At 46.0% G+C, this 18,702-nt stretch overlaps 1 protein-coding gene and 3 non-coding genes across 4 annotated transcripts; all 4 read left to right on the forward strand.

Moving 5' to 3' along the window:
* The first annotated feature begins 314 nt into the window (after positions 1–314).
* Positions 315–6,547, forward strand: ATP5F1B (ATP synthase F1 subunit beta). Its single transcript, XM_063952542.1, has 10 exons — positions 315–476; positions 1,061–1,243; positions 1,537–1,711; positions 2,339–2,460; positions 3,207–3,391; positions 4,005–4,163; positions 4,272–4,394; positions 5,384–5,596; positions 5,693–5,894; positions 6,110–6,547. The coding sequence occupies exons 1-10, from the start codon at positions 359–361 to the stop codon at positions 6,205–6,207; spliced, it is 1,578 nt and encodes a 525-aa protein (XP_063808612.1). The 5' UTR covers positions 315–358; the 3' UTR covers positions 6,208–6,547.
* LOC135054266 (small nucleolar RNA SNORD59) lies at positions 1,388–1,457 on the forward strand. Its single transcript, XR_010243465.1, has one exon. It is a non-coding gene; the product is annotated as a small nucleolar RNA SNORD59 (small nucleolar RNA).
* LOC135054267 (small nucleolar RNA SNORD59) lies at positions 3,069–3,137 on the forward strand. The gene has a single exon (XR_010243466.1). It is a non-coding gene; the product is annotated as a small nucleolar RNA SNORD59 (small nucleolar RNA).
* LOC135054265 (small nucleolar RNA SNORD59) lies at positions 5,230–5,301 on the forward strand. Its single transcript, XR_010243464.1, has one exon. It is a non-coding gene; the product is annotated as a small nucleolar RNA SNORD59 (small nucleolar RNA).
* Positions 6,548–18,702: the final 12,155 nt, after the last annotated feature.

Here is an 18,702-nt window from a genome sequence, read left to right on the forward strand (position 1 = left end):
ACGGCCTGTAACCGCACTTCCTGTCTCCATCATGTCTCTATCTCTGATAGTCTGAAAGACGGCGAAGGGCACGACCGAGCAGCAGGTCACGCCGCCACGTAGGCCACGCCCACCGATAGAGCGACACACCCCTAGCGCCGGGTCCCGCCCACCGCTGTCGGTGACGCTATTATATGACTCTATCACCCAATAGGGTTATAAAACACAGTAGAGTGGCAGCAGCTCTGTCAAATCGCACCCCGAGCCCTCCCCGTGACGTCAGGCGCCTATTGCAGCTTCCCCCTTTAGTATCCGCCCCCCGGAGATAGTGCTTCTGAGAGCTTCCTTCGCCGTGCTGCTCTCTCCTTGCACCGCCGCCATGTTAGGAGCTGTAGGTCGCTGCTCCGCCGGGGCTCTTAAGGCCTTCAAGCCGGCCGCCAGTTCCCTTCAGCTCGGACAGAGCCTGCTCAGGAGCTCCCCTGCGGCGCTGCATTCCCGTAAGTAGCCGAGCGTGCCGCAGCAGGTGGTGACCTAGCGGTGTCATTGGCTGGTGTGTAGGCCTCGGTGCGGCCCGGGGCTCTCTGCATGCCCTGATAGCCGCCGACAGGGTGTATAGACGGGGCAGAGCGCTCGCCCAGGGCGCAGTCACCCGCTCCGTGCCCTGGGTGGTCAGCCGTCTCCCTGACCTTGTGTCTGACACCCACATTCGCGTGCCGCCTGGTGTGTCGAAAGTCCCGGACTCGCCATGACCCGGCCGTCCTTACCACACCGTGTACCTATATAACGCTCCACCCCATATACTGGGTCAGCGGAGTCTCTCTTACCTCCCTTCTGGGACTTGTAGTTCCTCGGCAGTTTGCTTAGTGCGTCCCTGGCCACACACTGGCGGTGATCTCCGGCGCTCCGTGTATGCACAGGCCTATTGCTGCTGCATTGTTTCTTATCGTTGGTTTACTAGGCTGCCATGTAACTGGCTATAGCTCTTCTAATGAGTGGCCCTGAGAGCGCTAATCCTTAGTTTGTGTATACTGTGTGACCTCTACCCTGTGTGAGTGCATGTCATTACTTCTGTATCTACTAGGGAGAGACTATGCAGCACAAGCCTCAACAGCAGCCAAGCCTGGCACAGCCACAGGCCGTATCGTGGCAGTAATCGGTGCTGTGGTCGATGTCCAGTTTGATGAAGATCTGCCACCTATCTTAAATGCTCTGGAGGTCCAGGGCAGGGAGACCAGGCTGGTTCTGGAAGTCGCTCAGCACTTAGGTAAAGTGTACTTACTCTCATTTGTGTGTTTTTTTTTTTTTTCTTTTTTATTTCTCAAGCCCCCCTCCTAGTACCTGAAGTATTTTTGCAATTCAGTTTAAGACTGCTTATAGCTGCCTGATTAAAGCTGTGACCGTCTTAGTTCCTTCCTTGATGATCCTTCAAGACTTTCGTTCATCTGAGTCTCCTGAAGCAATTTGTGTCTCTGAGAAGGAAATGTGTTCAGCATAATTTATTCCTTACATTTCTTTTGGGGTCCAGGCTCTAACACAAAGATTTCCTTTTCACCATAGGGGAAAACACTGTCCGTACCATTGCTATGGATGGTACTGAAGGTTTGGTCAGAGGGCAGAAGGTTCTCGATGCTGGCACACCAATCAGGATTCCTGTTGGCCCCGAGACTCTTGGGAGGATCATGAATGTAATTGGAGAACCCATTGATGAAAGAGGCCCTATTACAACAAAACAGTGAGTGGGTTACTCTGGACATAAGGGGACACTTACTAAGCGGTGATAAGAGCGGAGAAGTGAGCCAGTGGACATGTTGCCCCATAAACCAATCAGCAGCTCTGTATAATTTTATAGTATGCAAATTATAGATGTTAGTTCAGTGCTAATTGGTTGCCGTGGGCACCTTCTCCACTGGATCACTTCTCTGCTCTTATCATTGCTTAGTAAATGTCCCACTAAATTTCCTAACTATGCATTTGTATGTAACTGGGTTGTATTTAAAATGCCACCGAACATGATCCTGGTTACCGAAATACTGATGGTGGAACTGAGGCATTATGCTGGCATCAAAATCCAGATGGTGCTCTGGATCCTGGTGTCTCGATACAGATACCAAGCATTCTTTTAGTGTCGGGGGGGGGGGGGTTTAGGGTTGGCCACCACCAGCAAAGTGTTGGGGTACTCTCTGTGGGGATTTTGATGGGCGGGATGCCGCTGTCTGTATTCTGACCTCTGGCATCCCGTCCATCGGTATATTATACTGAATCCATGTAATTTAGGAGTTAAAGTAATAAATACAGTGTAATAAACTTCCCTAGTTCCCTTGATGGCTGTGTATGATTTGTCTGTACTTGTAATTTATAGGTATGCTGCTATTCATGCTGAGGCTCCAGAGTTTGTCGAAATGAGTGTTGAGCAGGAGATTCTAGTTACTGGAATCAAGGTGGTGGATCTTCTGGCTCCATATGCTAAGGGAGGAAAAATTGGTAAGTTCTCAAATGTCAGTTACTGTAAAACTTTTTTTGCTTTTTAGGGTGGAATTAAATTTTCTCCCTGTGGCCAGCACTAGATGGTGCCCAGTGGAGCAATTCAATTGTTGCTCTGTTTGGGAGTGATGAGCTGTAGGAGAAATTTTCAACTTGCAGCCCCCCATGCTGGGGAGCTGAAATATGTGATGTTACCTGTTTTGGGCACCCAGCACCTTGGTTTACACGGCCTGTCTAGGCATGAAAAAAAACCACTATTGCTCCCCAATTTCCCATAACTTTACACGGGATATCTGGCACAATAACCAATTGATTTCAGCTCTTAAAGTCCTGTGAAACATTTTCACTTTTAAAACTGCTGATACAACCACCCAAAGTTGGGCAGATTTAACGAGTGATACTTGTTACTAATTTTAAGCGGTGCTCTAACCAATCCGCTTCTAACTCATTTTTCAAATGCATGACGAGCGGATTGGTTGGAGCACCATTTAAGATAAGTAACGAATGATCAGAATATTTCTCATTAGATCTGCCTTCTAATCTGTTAATTACTTTCTAATTTATAGATTAACAAAATAGCATACATAATTAATGAGGCTTCTTAGTTTCCTTTCATGATTTAAATTTGACTTTCGTTCTTCTGAGATATCTGAAGCAACTGTCTCTATCTGATGAGGAAACGGATAGAAAGCAAATACATTGACCTGTGTTTGGACTCTGCGATTGTTCATGACTTCTTGTTGCAGGTCTGTTTGGTGGTGCTGGTGTGGGCAAAACTGTACTTATCATGGAGCTGATCAACAATGTAGCTAAAGCCCATGGTGGATACTCTGTGTTTGCTGGAGTGGGAGAACGTACCCGTGAAGGAAATGACTTGTACCATGAAATGATTGAGTCTGGGGTCATCAACCTGAAAGACACAACCTCAAAGGTGGTCTAGCTAATTTTTTCTTATGTACTGAGCAGCTAACTTGTGGCTACATAATAAAACTGTGGAGGGTTAAAGTGTACAAAGTTCTAGCCCCCCCCCCCCCCCCCCCCCCCCTCCTATTTAGTATGAGCACTGATGCTGTACAGTAGTAACGTGTCTTTCTGGTTTTTATTTTAAATATGGCACTATGTTATGGAAGCGGTAAAAATAAGTAGCTATTAAACTTTGAAAACACTTTCTCAAAATGGACTCATGGGTTTAGTTCACTTGAACCCTCCAAATACTTTTACTTCCGAGTCTCTGCAAGACTTAATGAGCAGTGTAAAAAAACATTGCTTATTTCTATCAATATATGTAGGGCTTGAACTAGAATGGGCAGTGTTTTACTACCCAACATCACAAATGACACTATGTAGCTAATTGAATGTTTAAGTCGTATTGTGTTTTTTCTTGAGGTCTTTATAGTCTAAGACAGGTGTTGCCAAAACTAGTCAACATGAGCTGCAAGGGAATGAGACCTTACTGCATGAAGAGGCTTAAACCTTTATGTGTATGTACGTCTCTAAACTGGATGTACATGTATCTTTATGAAACTACTTCATCTTTGTGTTAGGTAGCACTGGTGTACGGACAGATGAATGAACCACCTGGTGCCAGAGCTCGTGTAGCTTTGACTGGTTTGACTGTTGCGGAGTATTTCAGAGATCAAGAGGGTCAAGATGTGCTGCTGTTCATTGATAATATCTTCAGGTTTACTCAGGCTGGCTCAGAGGTGAGTGCAAACAAATATCAATAGATTATGGGGTTTCTTGTGATGGTTTTATTTTTGTTTTTCCCGCGCTCAACTGTAGTAAAAAAAAAAAAAAATGACTACTTCTAGGTGTCTGCCTTGCTGGGTCGTATTCCCTCTGCTGTAGGCTACCAACCAACCCTGGCCACTGATATGGGTACCATGCAAGAGAGAATCACAACCACAAAGAAGGGATCTATCACATCTGTGCAGGTTTGTTAATTTCTGTTTGGTTGCTCTTCTGGGAAGCAACCAGTTGTATTTGGTTAGAAAGAATCTTGTGAATTTGCATTCCTAAAGGTTTAGACATTGGCGACCACTAAACTGGTCTCAATCAAATTTCTGAGTTGATCTCCAGAAACTACTGTAATCTTTACCTGAGTGGGGTTCCTCTTTTTGCTACTATTGCCTTACATATTTGCAGAATTCCTCCTTTGCTCGGAGTAATGGCGCTTACATTTGACCGAAGTACCTGAAGGCAAATTTGGATTCCTCAATTGCACTAAACCTATTTACTTTTAATAAAACTGCGAACAAGACATTGCACTTTGCGTGGTTGAAACAAATTTTATATGAAATTTGTGTTTAGTTGAGTACTAACTATTCTAATCTGCCATGTTGGGAACTATCTTTAACTCCAGTGAGCGCCTGAAATATTCACGAGGGGGCATTATGGCATACATTTTGGTTTTATCGGGCAAGAGCTGTGAAAAGTTTGTGAATCCATGTGGTTTTTCGTTGTGACCTCGCTTATCAGGGATTTAGTTTCAGCTGTCTCTGGGCCGATAGTGCCTATCTGGGATAACTAAATATCTGCCAGGAGGTCAATTGGCTGCAGTAATTTCCTTTGTCTGATTGAATTGCCCGCAGTGTGTGGTTTTGGTATTTGGTGTAGTGGCTTTTTAAGGCAAGTGGCAGATTTACTGAACTTCCAAAGGAAAAATGGAGGGGTTGCTCATAGCAACCAATCATTCATGCTATCATTTTTGTTGAGTGTACTACATAAATGATGGGTAGAATCTGGTATGGGAAACAACCTTCTACTTTGCCTGCAATGATGAATAACTTCAGACTTTCGTTCTTCTGAGTTTGCTGAAGCAATTTCTTATATCTGAGAAGGCAGTTAAGTTTTTCTATAGGTGATAATGGTCTGTTTCCAGTAACACTAACTGTTCTCCCTCCCCTTCTTTATTGTACCAAAGGCTATATATGTGCCTGCTGATGACTTGACTGATCCTGCTCCTGCTACCACATTTGCTCACTTGGATGCCACAACGGTGTTATCTCGTGCCATTGCTGAGTTGGGAATTTACCCTGCTGTGGATCCCCTGGATTCCACATCCCGTATCATGGACCCCAACATTGTGGGACATGAGCATTATGATGTCGCCCGTGGTGTGCAGAAGATCTTGCAGGTAAACCTCTTTATTATACAACATCCCCCTGCAACTTTGCTTTTCTCTGCTGAAGAATAAACTTGTATTCTGCTTTCTAAAATGTTTGTTACACAGGACTACAAATCTCTGCAAGATATCATTGCCATCTTGGGTATGGATGAATTGTCGGAAGAGGACAAACTGACTGTGGCTAGAGCTCGTAAGATCCAGCGTTTCCTGTCTCAACCTTTCCAGGTTGCTGAAGTCTTTACTGGACATCTGGGTAAATTGGTCCCATTAAAGGATACAATCAAGGGATTCCAGCAGATCCTTCAAGGTAAAACCACTCAATACCTATTTGTTAGGAATCCTGGTACATTGACAAGTCTTTATAAATTGGTGCCTTAATTTATCCTGTCTTCCCCTTGCACCACAGGTCTGTCTCTTTAAGTCTTAAGGCCATTAGCTGTGTGTGGGGTTTTTTTTTTTTTTTTTGTTTAATTTTTTTTCTTCTCTCTTTAACTAATGCAAACTTTTTACTTCCTCTCTCAGGAGAGTATGACAGGCTCCCTGAACAGGCTTTCTACATGGTAGGACCCATTGAAGAAGCTGTAGCCAAGGCTGACAAACTTGCAGAAGAACACTCTTAAAGACTTACTAAAAAGTTCCCATTGAAGCACTCATCCACAGCACCCATTGTCCTGAGTAATTCTTTATGCCCGTATTGGATACGGATCACATGGGCAAAGTGTATTTAAGTTTCCAATAAAACATCTCTGTAAAAAGCACGTGTCCTGGTGTGACGCTTTTACAGTGGATGAGCACTTGTCTGTACCACTGTGAAATGTAGCCTCTGATGCCCATCTTGTGTTAAGCATCCAAAAGTTTGGTGCTTAGCTTGCCTTCAGTGCTTGTACATAGACCCTTTTTGTTTTTAGCACTTTTCATGTGGCTATCGGAATACCTTCAATAAAGATGTTCTGCCCTTTATCTGAATATCTAGTTTCCTAATTGCAGCTGTGAATCTTAAACCGTTGGATTTTATTTAGGTCAGTTGACTTCTGTGGCTCCAAGCTTGATGTTAAAGTGGAAGTAACCATTGTAATGAAGAAACAAGGGTGTGTACACACGGTGAGATCCTTGCTATGCCCGATTTTCACTTGCGATTTCTCTTGAACTCCCCGAAGCCCAGATCTTGACTAACTTTTCTTGAGATATGCTAGGGTATTCAATTATCTGCAAATTCGCGGCAATTTTTCGCCCGAAAATTGCTGCGGAAACGCTCCGTTTTTCGACCTATTTAATTACAAACTGATTTCACGTGAAAATTCTTGCAGTGAAAATGGGGAAATCAGCCTGTACCCCAAAAAATGCTAAACTAACATAGGAAAACAGAAGAGAAGTGTGATAGAGATCACATTAGAGTTTTTGGGGACTTAAATTGTGTGAAATGGCTGTTATATGCATTTTTAAAAAAATGCAAAAAAATGATAAAGTAAGTTTGTGTTTGAGCAAAATGCTCATTAAATTTGGGGTACATGAAAATGGGTAGAAGTATATATTTTGGTCATTTTAGGGTACTTTGAAAAAAAGTGGAAATAGACCGATTACTCCCATCTGCAAGCCTAAAAACTTCTGTCCCACTCATAAAGCACCCCAATATACCTGTCCCATACCTTGAATCCCAATTTCCATCACTTTGTACTTTTTCACCCCAAAAATGACATGTTGTTGTTGGCCAATTAAAAATAATTAAACTTCAACGTGCCTAATAAGTCATTAAGGGGGGTGTCCCAGGAGTTCTGTACCATATCCAAACATTTTTACCTTAAAATAGTGACTTTTTCCATCTTTTCACCTGCTTCAGCGTAGGTGAAGTGAAATTAGTGAAAAAATGATCACCGATAAATTTTCCTGGAAAATTGAATAGGCTGTAATTGCGTTTCGCGGGAAAAGTTAGTTATCGCTGCTAATTGAATATACCCCATGGTCTGTGTGTGCTTACGATTTTGGTATGTGAGATGTCATTGACGTGTACACCGATCTAGCTAGGATTGACTTGCCTGCAGAGTCTCTCTTCTTGCGATGCTGACCTGGTGGGATCGCAAGGTGACTTTCACCTTGCGATCTGCACTAACTTTTCTTGAGATTTTGACTATATAGTCAAAATCGAAAGAAAATATCTGTGTGTACACACCCTAAGTCTTATTTTCCCTGATGCAGTTGAGGATGCCATATCCCTAGTTATGAAAATTATCTGGATGGAGACTTTATAGGAGAGTATTCTATGAAAGTTGGCATCCAACATGCTGAGCAGTTTTATTTTCTGATGGACTGCTCCATCACTGTATTTAGGTACACAACACTTTATTCCCAGTGAAATGCAATCTGTAGCTTTACTTGCTAAATCTGTAACTGACGTGGGGGCATCGCTGCAGTGGAGTGGCTGTCAAATGAAGGTACAAAAACTCCCTGAGCCTGCCTCACTTTGCCATAACTACAAACCCCCTCACTACTTTGCGAAATTGCTTAACAACTCTGGAGTTAATCAAAAGGCACAAGTGGGCTTCTCTTGCTAGAAAGTATAAACTTTAAATTTCATTAAAACTCTTCTATTGGCTGGAGATAGAGAAGCTGTACCTAGTGATGCATCCTAGAATGGCAGGCTTTCATTGCACATTATGCTGAATATCTGTTTACTATTTGTTTTTTTGACTGTTGTGAATAGATACAATTTTACTTACTTTAACGTGGTGTACTTGGGCAATTAGTTTAATTGTCTTAGTAAATCTTCCCAGCTTGGCCCTGCATAAGATCTGCTTCTTGAATGCATGTATGCACATTCACACTTTTATTATTTAAGGTTGTTTTTTTTTTTTTTTTCTTTCCCTCAAGCATTCCTTAAAATCATTGTTTCACAAAATCTAACCTGGTGGTTCCCAAATGTGGTCCTCAAGGCACTTTAATTGTCCAGGTTTTAAGTAAATCCATGCTTGGCCACAGGTGACTTAATTAGTACCTCAGTCAATTGTATTTAACCATCTGCTGAGCCATGGATGGCTTTAAAACCTGGACTGTTGGTGTGCCTTCAGGACTGCATTTGGGAACCCCTGCTGTAGACTAATATATTGGATTTCACCATAACCTAGTCTACACCGTCCATTAATGAGTGAATATATTATCTTAATTCTAAAAGACTCTTTACCAGTATCTGTAGCTCTACTAAGCACATGGGGGGTCATTCCGAGTTGTTCGCTTGGTATTTTTCTTCGCATCGCAGTGATTTTCCGCTAACTGCGCATGCGCAATGTTCGCACTGCGACTGCACCAAGTAAACTTGCTATGCAGTTGGGTATTTTACTCACGGCATTACAAGGTTTTTTTCTTTGTTCTGGTGATCGTAGTGTGATTGACAGGAAGTGGGTGTTTCTGGGTGGAAACAGGCCGTTTTATGGGAGTGTGTGAAAAAACGCTACCGTTTCTCGGAAAAACACGGGAGTGGCTGGAGAAACGGAGGAGTGTCTGGGCGAACGCTGGGTGTGTTTATGACGTCAAACCAGGAACGACGACCACTGAACTGATTGCAGATGCCGAGTAAGTTTGAAGCTACTCAAACTGCTAAGTGTCTTTTCGCAATTTTGCTAATCTTTCGCAATTTTGATATGCTAAGATTCACTCCCAGTAGGCGGCGGCTTAGCGTGTGCAAAGCTGCTAAAAGCAGCTTGCGAGCGAACAACTCGGAATGACCACCATGGTCTTCTTGCAATCCTAGTACACACCATGTGGCAATTTTGCCTCCTGTCAAATGCTCATTACCCTATATTGTAAGCTTGCATGCATGGCTCTCTTCTTTGTGTAGTTATGGTACTAATTTTGATGTGCTAAATGTTATGCATCTAATTTTAGTTCTCCCAAAGTTTGACACACTGATGCTATATAGCAGGCAATCCTAACCTATGTCCGCAAGGCACACTAATACCCCCTTTTAAACTAAAATGCTTGGTCGCACCTGGGATTTTGTATATGGCTGATACCCCTGTCAGACTGGTGGCTGGTTGAACAGAAATGGTTTTAAACAAAAGCTCTATGCGCAGTGTACTGCTGCCGGCTTGCATAAACTCTCACGAGGTCCCTTCACCCCTCACCAAAAGTGATACAAGAATAAAAACTGGAGAAAATGACTTAGCCGGCGCTGTCAGAATGTGGTTCTCATCAGATTGTAGCGTCAAACTTCCATTTGCATAGTATTTGGTTTCACCATAGGGAAATGAAACAGAGTTGCAATAGTGAAGCTTGTTTAATAAACACAGAGAACAATGACAATACAAAACAATGGATAAAAACACATGCTTTTATCAAACACTACACCAACAGCTCCTGGTGATAAAGAATGCAGGCTAATTACCGGAAGCCAATGGAACCGTGGCCAAACAGTTCCAAATTGCGCTTGAATAGGTGATGAAAGCTGGAACAAGTTGCATCAGGGTAACATGGCCAAACGTCACCGGAAGTGACGATATGACGGGAACTATGGGAATTAGTTTCCATGGTGAATAGGATTATGTTTATGGACACAGCCAATAGGGATGGGCACAGCAGAGGCCAAAGGACATAGTAGGAAGTTGATGTATAGGGTCCACCTGTGCTCCTTGGCATGTGATTGGACAATTCTCACATAAATATGTTCATGTGATAGGAAACCAACACACACCAGGAACCTTGATAAAGACTCCAGTTTAGGAGTGGAAACGCGTTGGGAGCATCTGGGACTATAAGGAGTACAAGGTCGCTTGCCGGTGACCAGCGTGGATATTGATGCAACTTGTTCCAGCTTTCATAACCTATTCAAGCGCAATTTGGAACTGTTTGGCCACGGTTCCATTGGCTTCCGGTAATTAGCCTGCATTCTTTATCACCAGGAGCTGTTGGTGTAGTGTTTGATAAAAGCATGTGTTTTTATCCATTGTTTTGTATTGTCATTGTTCTCTGTGTTTATTAAACAAGCTTCACTATTGCAACTCTGTTTCATTTCCCTATGGTGAAACCGAATACTATGCAAATGGAAGTTTGACGCTACAATCTGATGAGAACCACATTCTGACAGCGCCGGCTAAGTCATTTTCTCCAGTTTTTATTCTTGTATCACAGACTGGTGGTTGGCTCTGGCTTATTGCTGTGTCAATTACATCACTGGATACATGAGCAGCCCCAGTGCTTGGAGATGAGATCATCTTCTAGCAATGGCTCTCCCTATGCTGTAAATGGGTACTGGGTTGCATTGATCCTGTTTACACTGCACTGCAACCCAGGTTCTTACTGGAACTAACTGCAAACTAGCCATGTTGGGTTCCTGGGTCACTGGCCCTGGGTTAATCCTTCTCAACTGAGCCAATTCTGTGTTATCTCTGCAATAACCAGGTTTCTCATACGTCCTAGAGGATGCTGGGAATGCTTAAAGAACCATGGGGTATAGACTGGATCTGCAGGAGACATGGGCACACAATAAGACTTTGAATGGGTGTGAACTGGCTCCTCCCTCTATGCCCCTCCTCCAGTTAGATTCTGTGCCCAGTGAGACTGGATGCACACTGAGGAGCTCTCCAGAGTTTCTCAGAAAAATACTTTGTTAGGTTTATTATTTTCGGGGAGACCTGCTGGCAACAGGCTCCCTGCATCGTGAGACTGAGGGGGGAGAGAAGCAGACCTACTTCTGTGAGTTCAAAGGGTCTGCTTCTTAGGCTACTGGACACCATTAGCTCCAGAGGGTCTGATCACTTGGTGCGCCTAGCTGCTTGTTCCCGGATCCGCGCCGTCACCCCCCTTGCAGAGACAGAAGAAAGAAGCCGGGTGAGTAAAAGAGAAGACTTCAGTGTTGAGGTACCGCGCAGCGCGCCATGCTCCCACACACAGTGGCACTAGCAGGGCGCAGGGGGGGCGCCCTGGGCAGCATGAATACTGAAGGTTTCTCTAACGTCCTAGTGGATGCTGGGGACTCTGTAAGGACCATGGGGAAGAGACGGGCTCCACAGGAGACTGGGCACTCTAAAGAAAGATTAGGTACTATCTGGTGTGCACTGGCTCCTCCCTCTATGCCCCTCCTCCAGACCTCAGTTAGAATCTGTGCCCGGCCAGAGCTGGGTGCTCCTAGTGGGCTCTCCTGAGCCTGCTAGTAAAAGAAAGTATTTGTTAGGTTTTTTATTTTCAGTGAGCTTCTGCTGGCAACAGACTCACTGCTACGAGGGACTGAGGAGTGAGAAGCAAACCTACCTGTCTACAGCTAGGTTGCGCTTCTTAGGCTACTGGACACCATTAGCTCCAGAGGGTTCGAACACAGGCATCTGTCCTCGATCGTCCGTTCCCGGAGCCGCGCCGCCGTCCCCCTCGCAGAGCCAGAAGAACAAGCTTGAAGACGGCGAAAACGGAGGCTGAAGACTCCTGTCTTCATTTAAGGTAGCGCACCGCACCGCAGCTGTGCGCCATTGCTCCCAGCACACTTTCACACTCCGGTCACTGTAGGGTGCTGGGGGGGCGCCCTGGGTAGCAATTGAAGTACCTTTTTGGCATAACATACATATATACAGTCAGGCACTGTATATATGTAAAAACCCCCGCCATTTTTTTCACACAGAAGCGGGACAGTAGCCCGCCGCTGAGGGGGCGGGGCCTTCTTCCTCAGCACACCAGCGCCATTTTCTCTTCACAGCTCCGCTGGAAGGACGCTCCCCAGGCTCTCCCCTGCAGTATCCAGGTACAAGAAGGGTAAAAAAAGAGAGGGGGGGCACATAAATTTAGGCGCAAAAGACATAAAGTCGGCAGCTATTGGGTAATCACTTTTCTCTGACGTCCTAGTGGATGCTGGGGACTCCGTCAGGACCATGGGGAATAGCGGCTCCGCAGGAGACAGGGCACAATTTAAAAGTTTGACCACTAGGTGGTGTGTACTGGCTCCTCCCCCTATGACCCTCCTCCAAGCCTCAGTTAGGTTTTTGTGCCCGTCCGAGCAGGGTGCAATCTAGGTGGCTCTCATAAAGAGCTGCTTAGAGTAAAGGTTTTGATAGTTTTATTATTTTCAGTGAGTCCTGCTGGCAACAGGCTCACTGCAACGAGGACCTAGGGGAGAAGAAGTGAACTCACCTGCGTGCAGGATGGATTTGCTTCTTAGGCTACTGGACACTAGCTCCAGAGGGACGATCACAGGTACAGCCTGGATGGGTCACCGGAGCCGCGCCGCCGACCCCCTTGCAGATGCCGAAGTAAGAAGAGGTCCAGAAACCGGCGGCTGAAGGCTTTTCAGTCTTCATGAGGTAGCGCACAGCACTGCAGCTGTGCGCCATTGCGCTCAGGCACACTTCACACCGGCGGTCACTGAGGGTGCAGGGCGCTGGGGGGGGCGCCCTGGGCAGCAATGTTAATACCTTTCTGGCTAAAAAGAATACATCACATATAGTCCATGAGGCTATATGGATGTATTTCACCCCTGCCAGGTCTCAGAAAAACCGGGAGAAGAGCCCGCCGGAATAGGGGGCGGGGCCTATCTCCTCAGCACACAGCGCCATTTTCCTACACAGCTCCGCTGCTAGGAAGGCTCCCAGGCTCTCCCCTGCACTGCACTACAGAAACAGGGTAAAAAACAGAGAGGGGGGGCATTTTTTGGCGATATTATATATATTTAAGCAGCTATAAGGAAACAACACATATAAGGTTGTTCCTATATAATTATAGCGCTTTGGTGTGTGCTGGCAAACTCTCCCTCTGTCTCCCCAAAGGGCTAGTGGGGTCCTGTCTTCTATCCGAGCATTCCCTGTGTCTGCTGTGTGTCGGTACGTGTGTGTCGACATGTATGAGGACGATGTTGGTGTGGAGGCGGAGCAATTGCCGGTAATGGTGATGTCACCCCCTAGGGAGTCGACACCGGAATGGATGGCTTTGTTTATGGAATTACGTGATAATGTCAGCACGCTGCAAAAGTCGGTTGACGACATGAGACGACCGGCAAACCAGTTAGTACCTGTACAGGCGTCTCAAACACGGTCAGGGGCTGTAAAACGCCCTTTGCCTCAGTCGGTCGACACAGACCCAGACACCGAATCTAGTGTCGACGGTGAAGAAACGAACGTATTTTCCAGTAGGGCCACACGTTATATGATCACGGCAATGAAGGAGGCTTTGCATATCTCTGATACTGCAAGTACCACAAAAAGGGGTATTATGTGGGGTCTGAAAAAACTACCTGTAGTTTTTCCTGAATCAGAGGAATTGAATGACGTGTGTGATGAAGCGTGGGTTACCCCTGATAAAAAACTGCTAATTTCAAAGAAGTTATTGGCGTTATACCCTTTCCCGCCAGAGGTTAGGGCGCGCTGGGAAACACCCCCTAGGGTGGACAAGGCGCTCACGTTTATCCAAACAAGTGGCGTTACCGTCTCCTGATACGGCCGCCCTCAAGGATCCAGTTGATAGGAGGCTGGAAAATACACTAAAAAGTATATACACACATACTGGTGTTATACTACGACCAGCAATCGCCTCAGCTTGGATGTGCAGTGCTGGGGTGGCTTGGTCGGATTCCCTGACTGAAAATATTGATACCCTGGATAGGGACAGTATTTTATTGACTATAGAGCAATTAAAGGATGCATTCCTTTATATGCGAGATGCACAGAGGGATATCTGCACTCTGGCATCAAGAGTAAGTGCGATGTCCATATCTGCCAGAAGAAGTCTATGGGGTAAATTTACTAAGATTCGTATTTTCCCGTTTCAGGTCAAAGTTCAATCACGAATGACATCGAAAGTGTAAAACTGCAACTTTTTGAATTTGTTACGATGGATTTACTAAGCTGTCGTATTCGGGTTTTTCTTTTCTTCCGATGTCGATGTCATTCGTGTTTTTTTTGTGTTTTTTACGGCAGTGATTAGCAAAACAGTGCCGACTTTTTTACAATTAATCTCGGCCGGATCTGTGTGATCCGTGCTGGGGTTCTATTTTTTTTTTTTTTTTTTAATTAAACACTGTAAAATTTTAAAAAAAAATTGCGTGGGGTCCCCCCTCCTAAGCATAACCAGCCTCGGGCTCTTTGAGCCGATCCTGGTTGCCGAAATATGGGAAAAAAAATGACAGGGGTTCCCCCATATTTAAGCAACCAGCATCGGGCTCTGCGCCTGGTCCTGGTTCCAAAAATACGGGGGACAAAAAGAGTAGGGGTCCCCCGTATTTTTAAAACCAGCACCGGGCTCCACTAGCTGGACAGATAATGCCACAGCCGGGGGTCACTTTTATATAGTGCCCTGCGGCCGTGGCATCAAAAATCCATCTAGTCACCCCTGGCCGGGGTACCCTGGGGGAGTGGGGACCCCTTCAATCAAGGGGTCCCGTCCCCCCCCCCCCCAGCCACCCAAGGGCCAGGGGTGAAGCCCGAGGCTGTCCCCCCCATCCAATGGGCTGCGGATGGGGAGGCTGATAGCCTTTGTTGTAAAAGAAAAGATATTGTTTTTAGTAGCAGTACAACAAGGCCCAGCAAGCCTCCCCCGCATGCTGGTACTTGGAGAACCACAAGTACCAGCATGCGACGGAAAAACGGGCCCGCTGGTACCTGTAGTACTACCACTAAAAAAATACCCAAAAAAAGACAAGACACACACACCGTGAAAGTATAATTTTATTACATACATACACACATACATACATACTTACCTTAAGTTCCCACGCAGGTCGGTCCTCTTCTCCAGTAGAATCCAAGGGGTACCTGTTGAAGAAATTATACTCACGAGATCCAGGGGTCCAGGCTCCTCGGGAAATCCAGGGATAATCCACGTACTTGAAAAAAATAACAAAACGGTGTCCCGACCACGAACTGAAAGGGGACCCATGTTTGCACATGGGTCACCTTTCCACGAATGCCAGAAACCCACTTTGACTTCTGTCTAAGTGGGTTTCTTCAGCCAATCAGGGAGCGCCACGTTGTAGCACTCTCCTGATCAGCTGTGTGCTCCTGTCCTCACTGACAGGCAGCACACGGCAGTGTTACAATGTAGCGCCTATGCGCTACATTGTAACCAATGATGGGAACTTTCTGCCCTGCGGTTGACCTAAAGTGACGTCACCGCTGAGCAGAAAGTTCCCAGCATTGGTTACAATGTAGCGCATAGGCGCTACATTGTAACACTGCCGTGTGCTGCCTGTCAGTGAGGACAGGAGCACACAGCTGATCAGGAGAGTGCTACAACGTGGCGCTCCCTGATTGGCTGAAGAAACCCACTTAGACAGAAGTCAAAGTGGGTTTCTGGCATTCGTGGAAAGGTGACCCATGTGCAAACATGGGTCCCCTTTCAGTTCGTGGTCGGGACACCGTTTTGTTATTTTTTTCAAGTACGTGGATTACCCCTGGATTTCCCGAGGAGCCTGGACCCCTGGATCTCGTGAGTATAATTTCTTCAACAGGTACCCCTTGGATTCTACTGGAGAAGAGGACCGACCTGCGTGGGAACTTAAGGTAAGTATGTATGTATGTATGTATGTGTGTATGTATGTAATAAAATTATACTTTCACGGTGTGTGTGTCTTGTCTTTTTTTGGGTATTTTTTTAGTAGTAGTAGTACTACAGGTACCAGCGGGCCCGTTTTTCCGTCGCATGCTGGTACTTGTGGTTCTCCAAGTACCAGCATGCGGGGGAGGCTTGCTGGGCCTTGTAGTACTGCTACTAAAAACAATATCTTTTCTTTTACAACAAAGGCTATCAGCCTCCCCATCCGCAGCCCATTGGATGGGGGGGGGACAGCCTCGGGCTTCACCCCTGGCCCTTGGGTGGCTGGGGGGGGGACCCCTTGATTGAAGGGGTCCCCACTCCCCCAGGGTACCCCGGCCAGGGGTGACTAGATGGATTTTTGATGCCACGGCCGCAGGGCACTGTATAAAAGTGACCCCCGGCTGTGGCATTATCTGTCCAGCTAGTGGAGCCCGGTGCTGGTTTTAAAAATACGGGGGACCCCTACTCTTTTTGTCCCCCGTATTTTTGGAACCAGGACCAGGCGCAGAGCCCGATGCTGGTTGCTTAAATATGGGGGAACCCCTGTCATTTTTTTTCCCATATTTCGGCAACCAGGATCGGCTCAAAGAGCCCGAGGCTGGTTATGCTTAGGAGGGGGGACCCCACGCAATTTTTTTTTTGAAAAAAATAAGCACTTTCCCACCCCTTCCCACTGATATACATGCACGGATCTCATGGATCCGTGCATGCCTATCCAATCACGAATAAAATAAAAAGGTCTGGTTTTTTTTAGCACTTTTTTACGAGTTGTAATTTTTCACGGCAGTGTTTGTTTTTTTTTTGCTTTGCACTTCTTAGTAAATGACCGAGATTCATACTTAAACAGCCGCGTTTTGACCGATGGTGTATTCATTCGTGATTTTTTTCTTGGACTTGCAAAAAATTACGAATGCCCTCATCACTGCCGTGATTATTGCTTAGTAAATTACCGAGATGACACTTTGATGAAAAAACGGCATCTCGGTCAAAATCGGGAGCTTAGTAAATTTCCCCCTATGTGTCACAACTGAGGGCCTGAGCTGACGGGAGGCAGCCTCAGTTGTAGGGGCTGAGATGTAACGGAACCTGGGAGGTTGTATCAGACCCCTAGACATGTAAGTAACATGTAGAATAACTGCCTGAAGGCGTGACCACGACAACCAGGATAAAAGTCAATGATGTTTATTATGACAAACTCCGTAACACAGCAGCAGTAAAGGAAACATAAAAGTCAACAAAGGATAAATACAATTCCTGGGTACTACAGGGTGGCAAGGGCCACAGGCACTGGTAGAGTGAGACAGTTCTTATAATCTTCTAGTTGGAAAGTCCTTACCAGACCTGACTGTAGCAATGGAGAGAACCCAGGATCGTACCAGCTGGTGTTCCAGGAAAGGCTGGGTTGCTGAAGATAAAACGGCTGCTGTGGATACTGGCTGGAACCAGACTGTTGTTGGTACGGAGTGGATACTGGCTGGAACCAGTTAAATAATAAACGAACTTGAGAGCGGTGAAATAATAATGAAGTTTGGAGTTTAAGAGCGGTGAAATAATAATACCGGTGGAGAGTGGTAAACTGCAGAAAGGACACCGGCCCTTTAAGAGAAGCTGTACACTGCTGGAAGCTGGGCTGGAAGCAGGTGATTGATGAAGTTTGGAGTTTGAGAGCGGTGAAATAATAATACCGGTGGAGAGTGGTAAACTGCAGAAAGGACACCGGCCCTTTAAGAGAAGCTGTACACTGCTGGAAGCTGGGCTGGAAGCAGGTGATTGTTGTAACTGGAAACAGGTGAGTCCAGAATGGATCGGAGAGTCAGGCTACACCGCAGATGGAATGCTGGTGCGGGTCTCTATAGCAGAAGTCTGGAGACAGGAGCTGGAACCTGGAAGACAACCACAGGAGAGAGACAAACTGGAACTAGGTTAGACAACCAAAGCACTGACGCCTTCCTTGCTCAGGCACAGCTTACTTATACCTGCAGCAAGGAAGGGGTTGGCTAGGCAATTATGCAAATCAACAATACAGACAGCAGATTGGTGGAAATGCTCAGATGACAAAATCCAAGATGGCTGCGCCCATGCAGACACTTGGAGGGAAGTTTGGTTTGTAATCCATGTGAGAATTGAAACAGTAATGGCGACGCCGGCCACAGGAGACGCCAGACTGACAAGCGCACATTTAACCACGCGGGCACAGCGGAGGCCGCGGCTGATGAAATCACCACTCTGACATTCTGCATGTGGAAACTCAGGAACAGCGGGATCCGGTCCTGGAACGCTGAGCCAGCCTTAGGAGGCATCTGAAGGGTAAGTAATGGCGTCCAGATACCCGGATCGTGACAGCACCCCCCCCTTTAGGAGTGGCCCCAGGACACTTCTTAGGCTTTAAAGGAAACTTTGCGTGGAAATTTCGGACCAAGGCAGGAGCATGGACGTCTGAGGCATTGGTCCAAGAGCGTTCTTCAGGACCATAGCCCTTCCAGTCAATGAGGTATTGTAACTGACCGTAACGGAAACGTGAGTCCAAAATCTTGGCCACCTCGTACTCGACTCCCCGTTGAGTCTGAACTTTGGGAGCTGGAGGAAGTGCGGAATGAAACCGATTCAGGATCAGCGGT

This window comes from Pseudophryne corroboree, chromosome 2, assembly GCF_028390025.1.
Source record: "Pseudophryne corroboree isolate aPseCor3 chromosome 2, aPseCor3.hap2, whole genome shotgun sequence".
Classification (NCBI taxonomy): Eukaryota; Metazoa; Chordata; class Amphibia; order Anura; family Myobatrachidae; genus Pseudophryne; species Pseudophryne corroboree.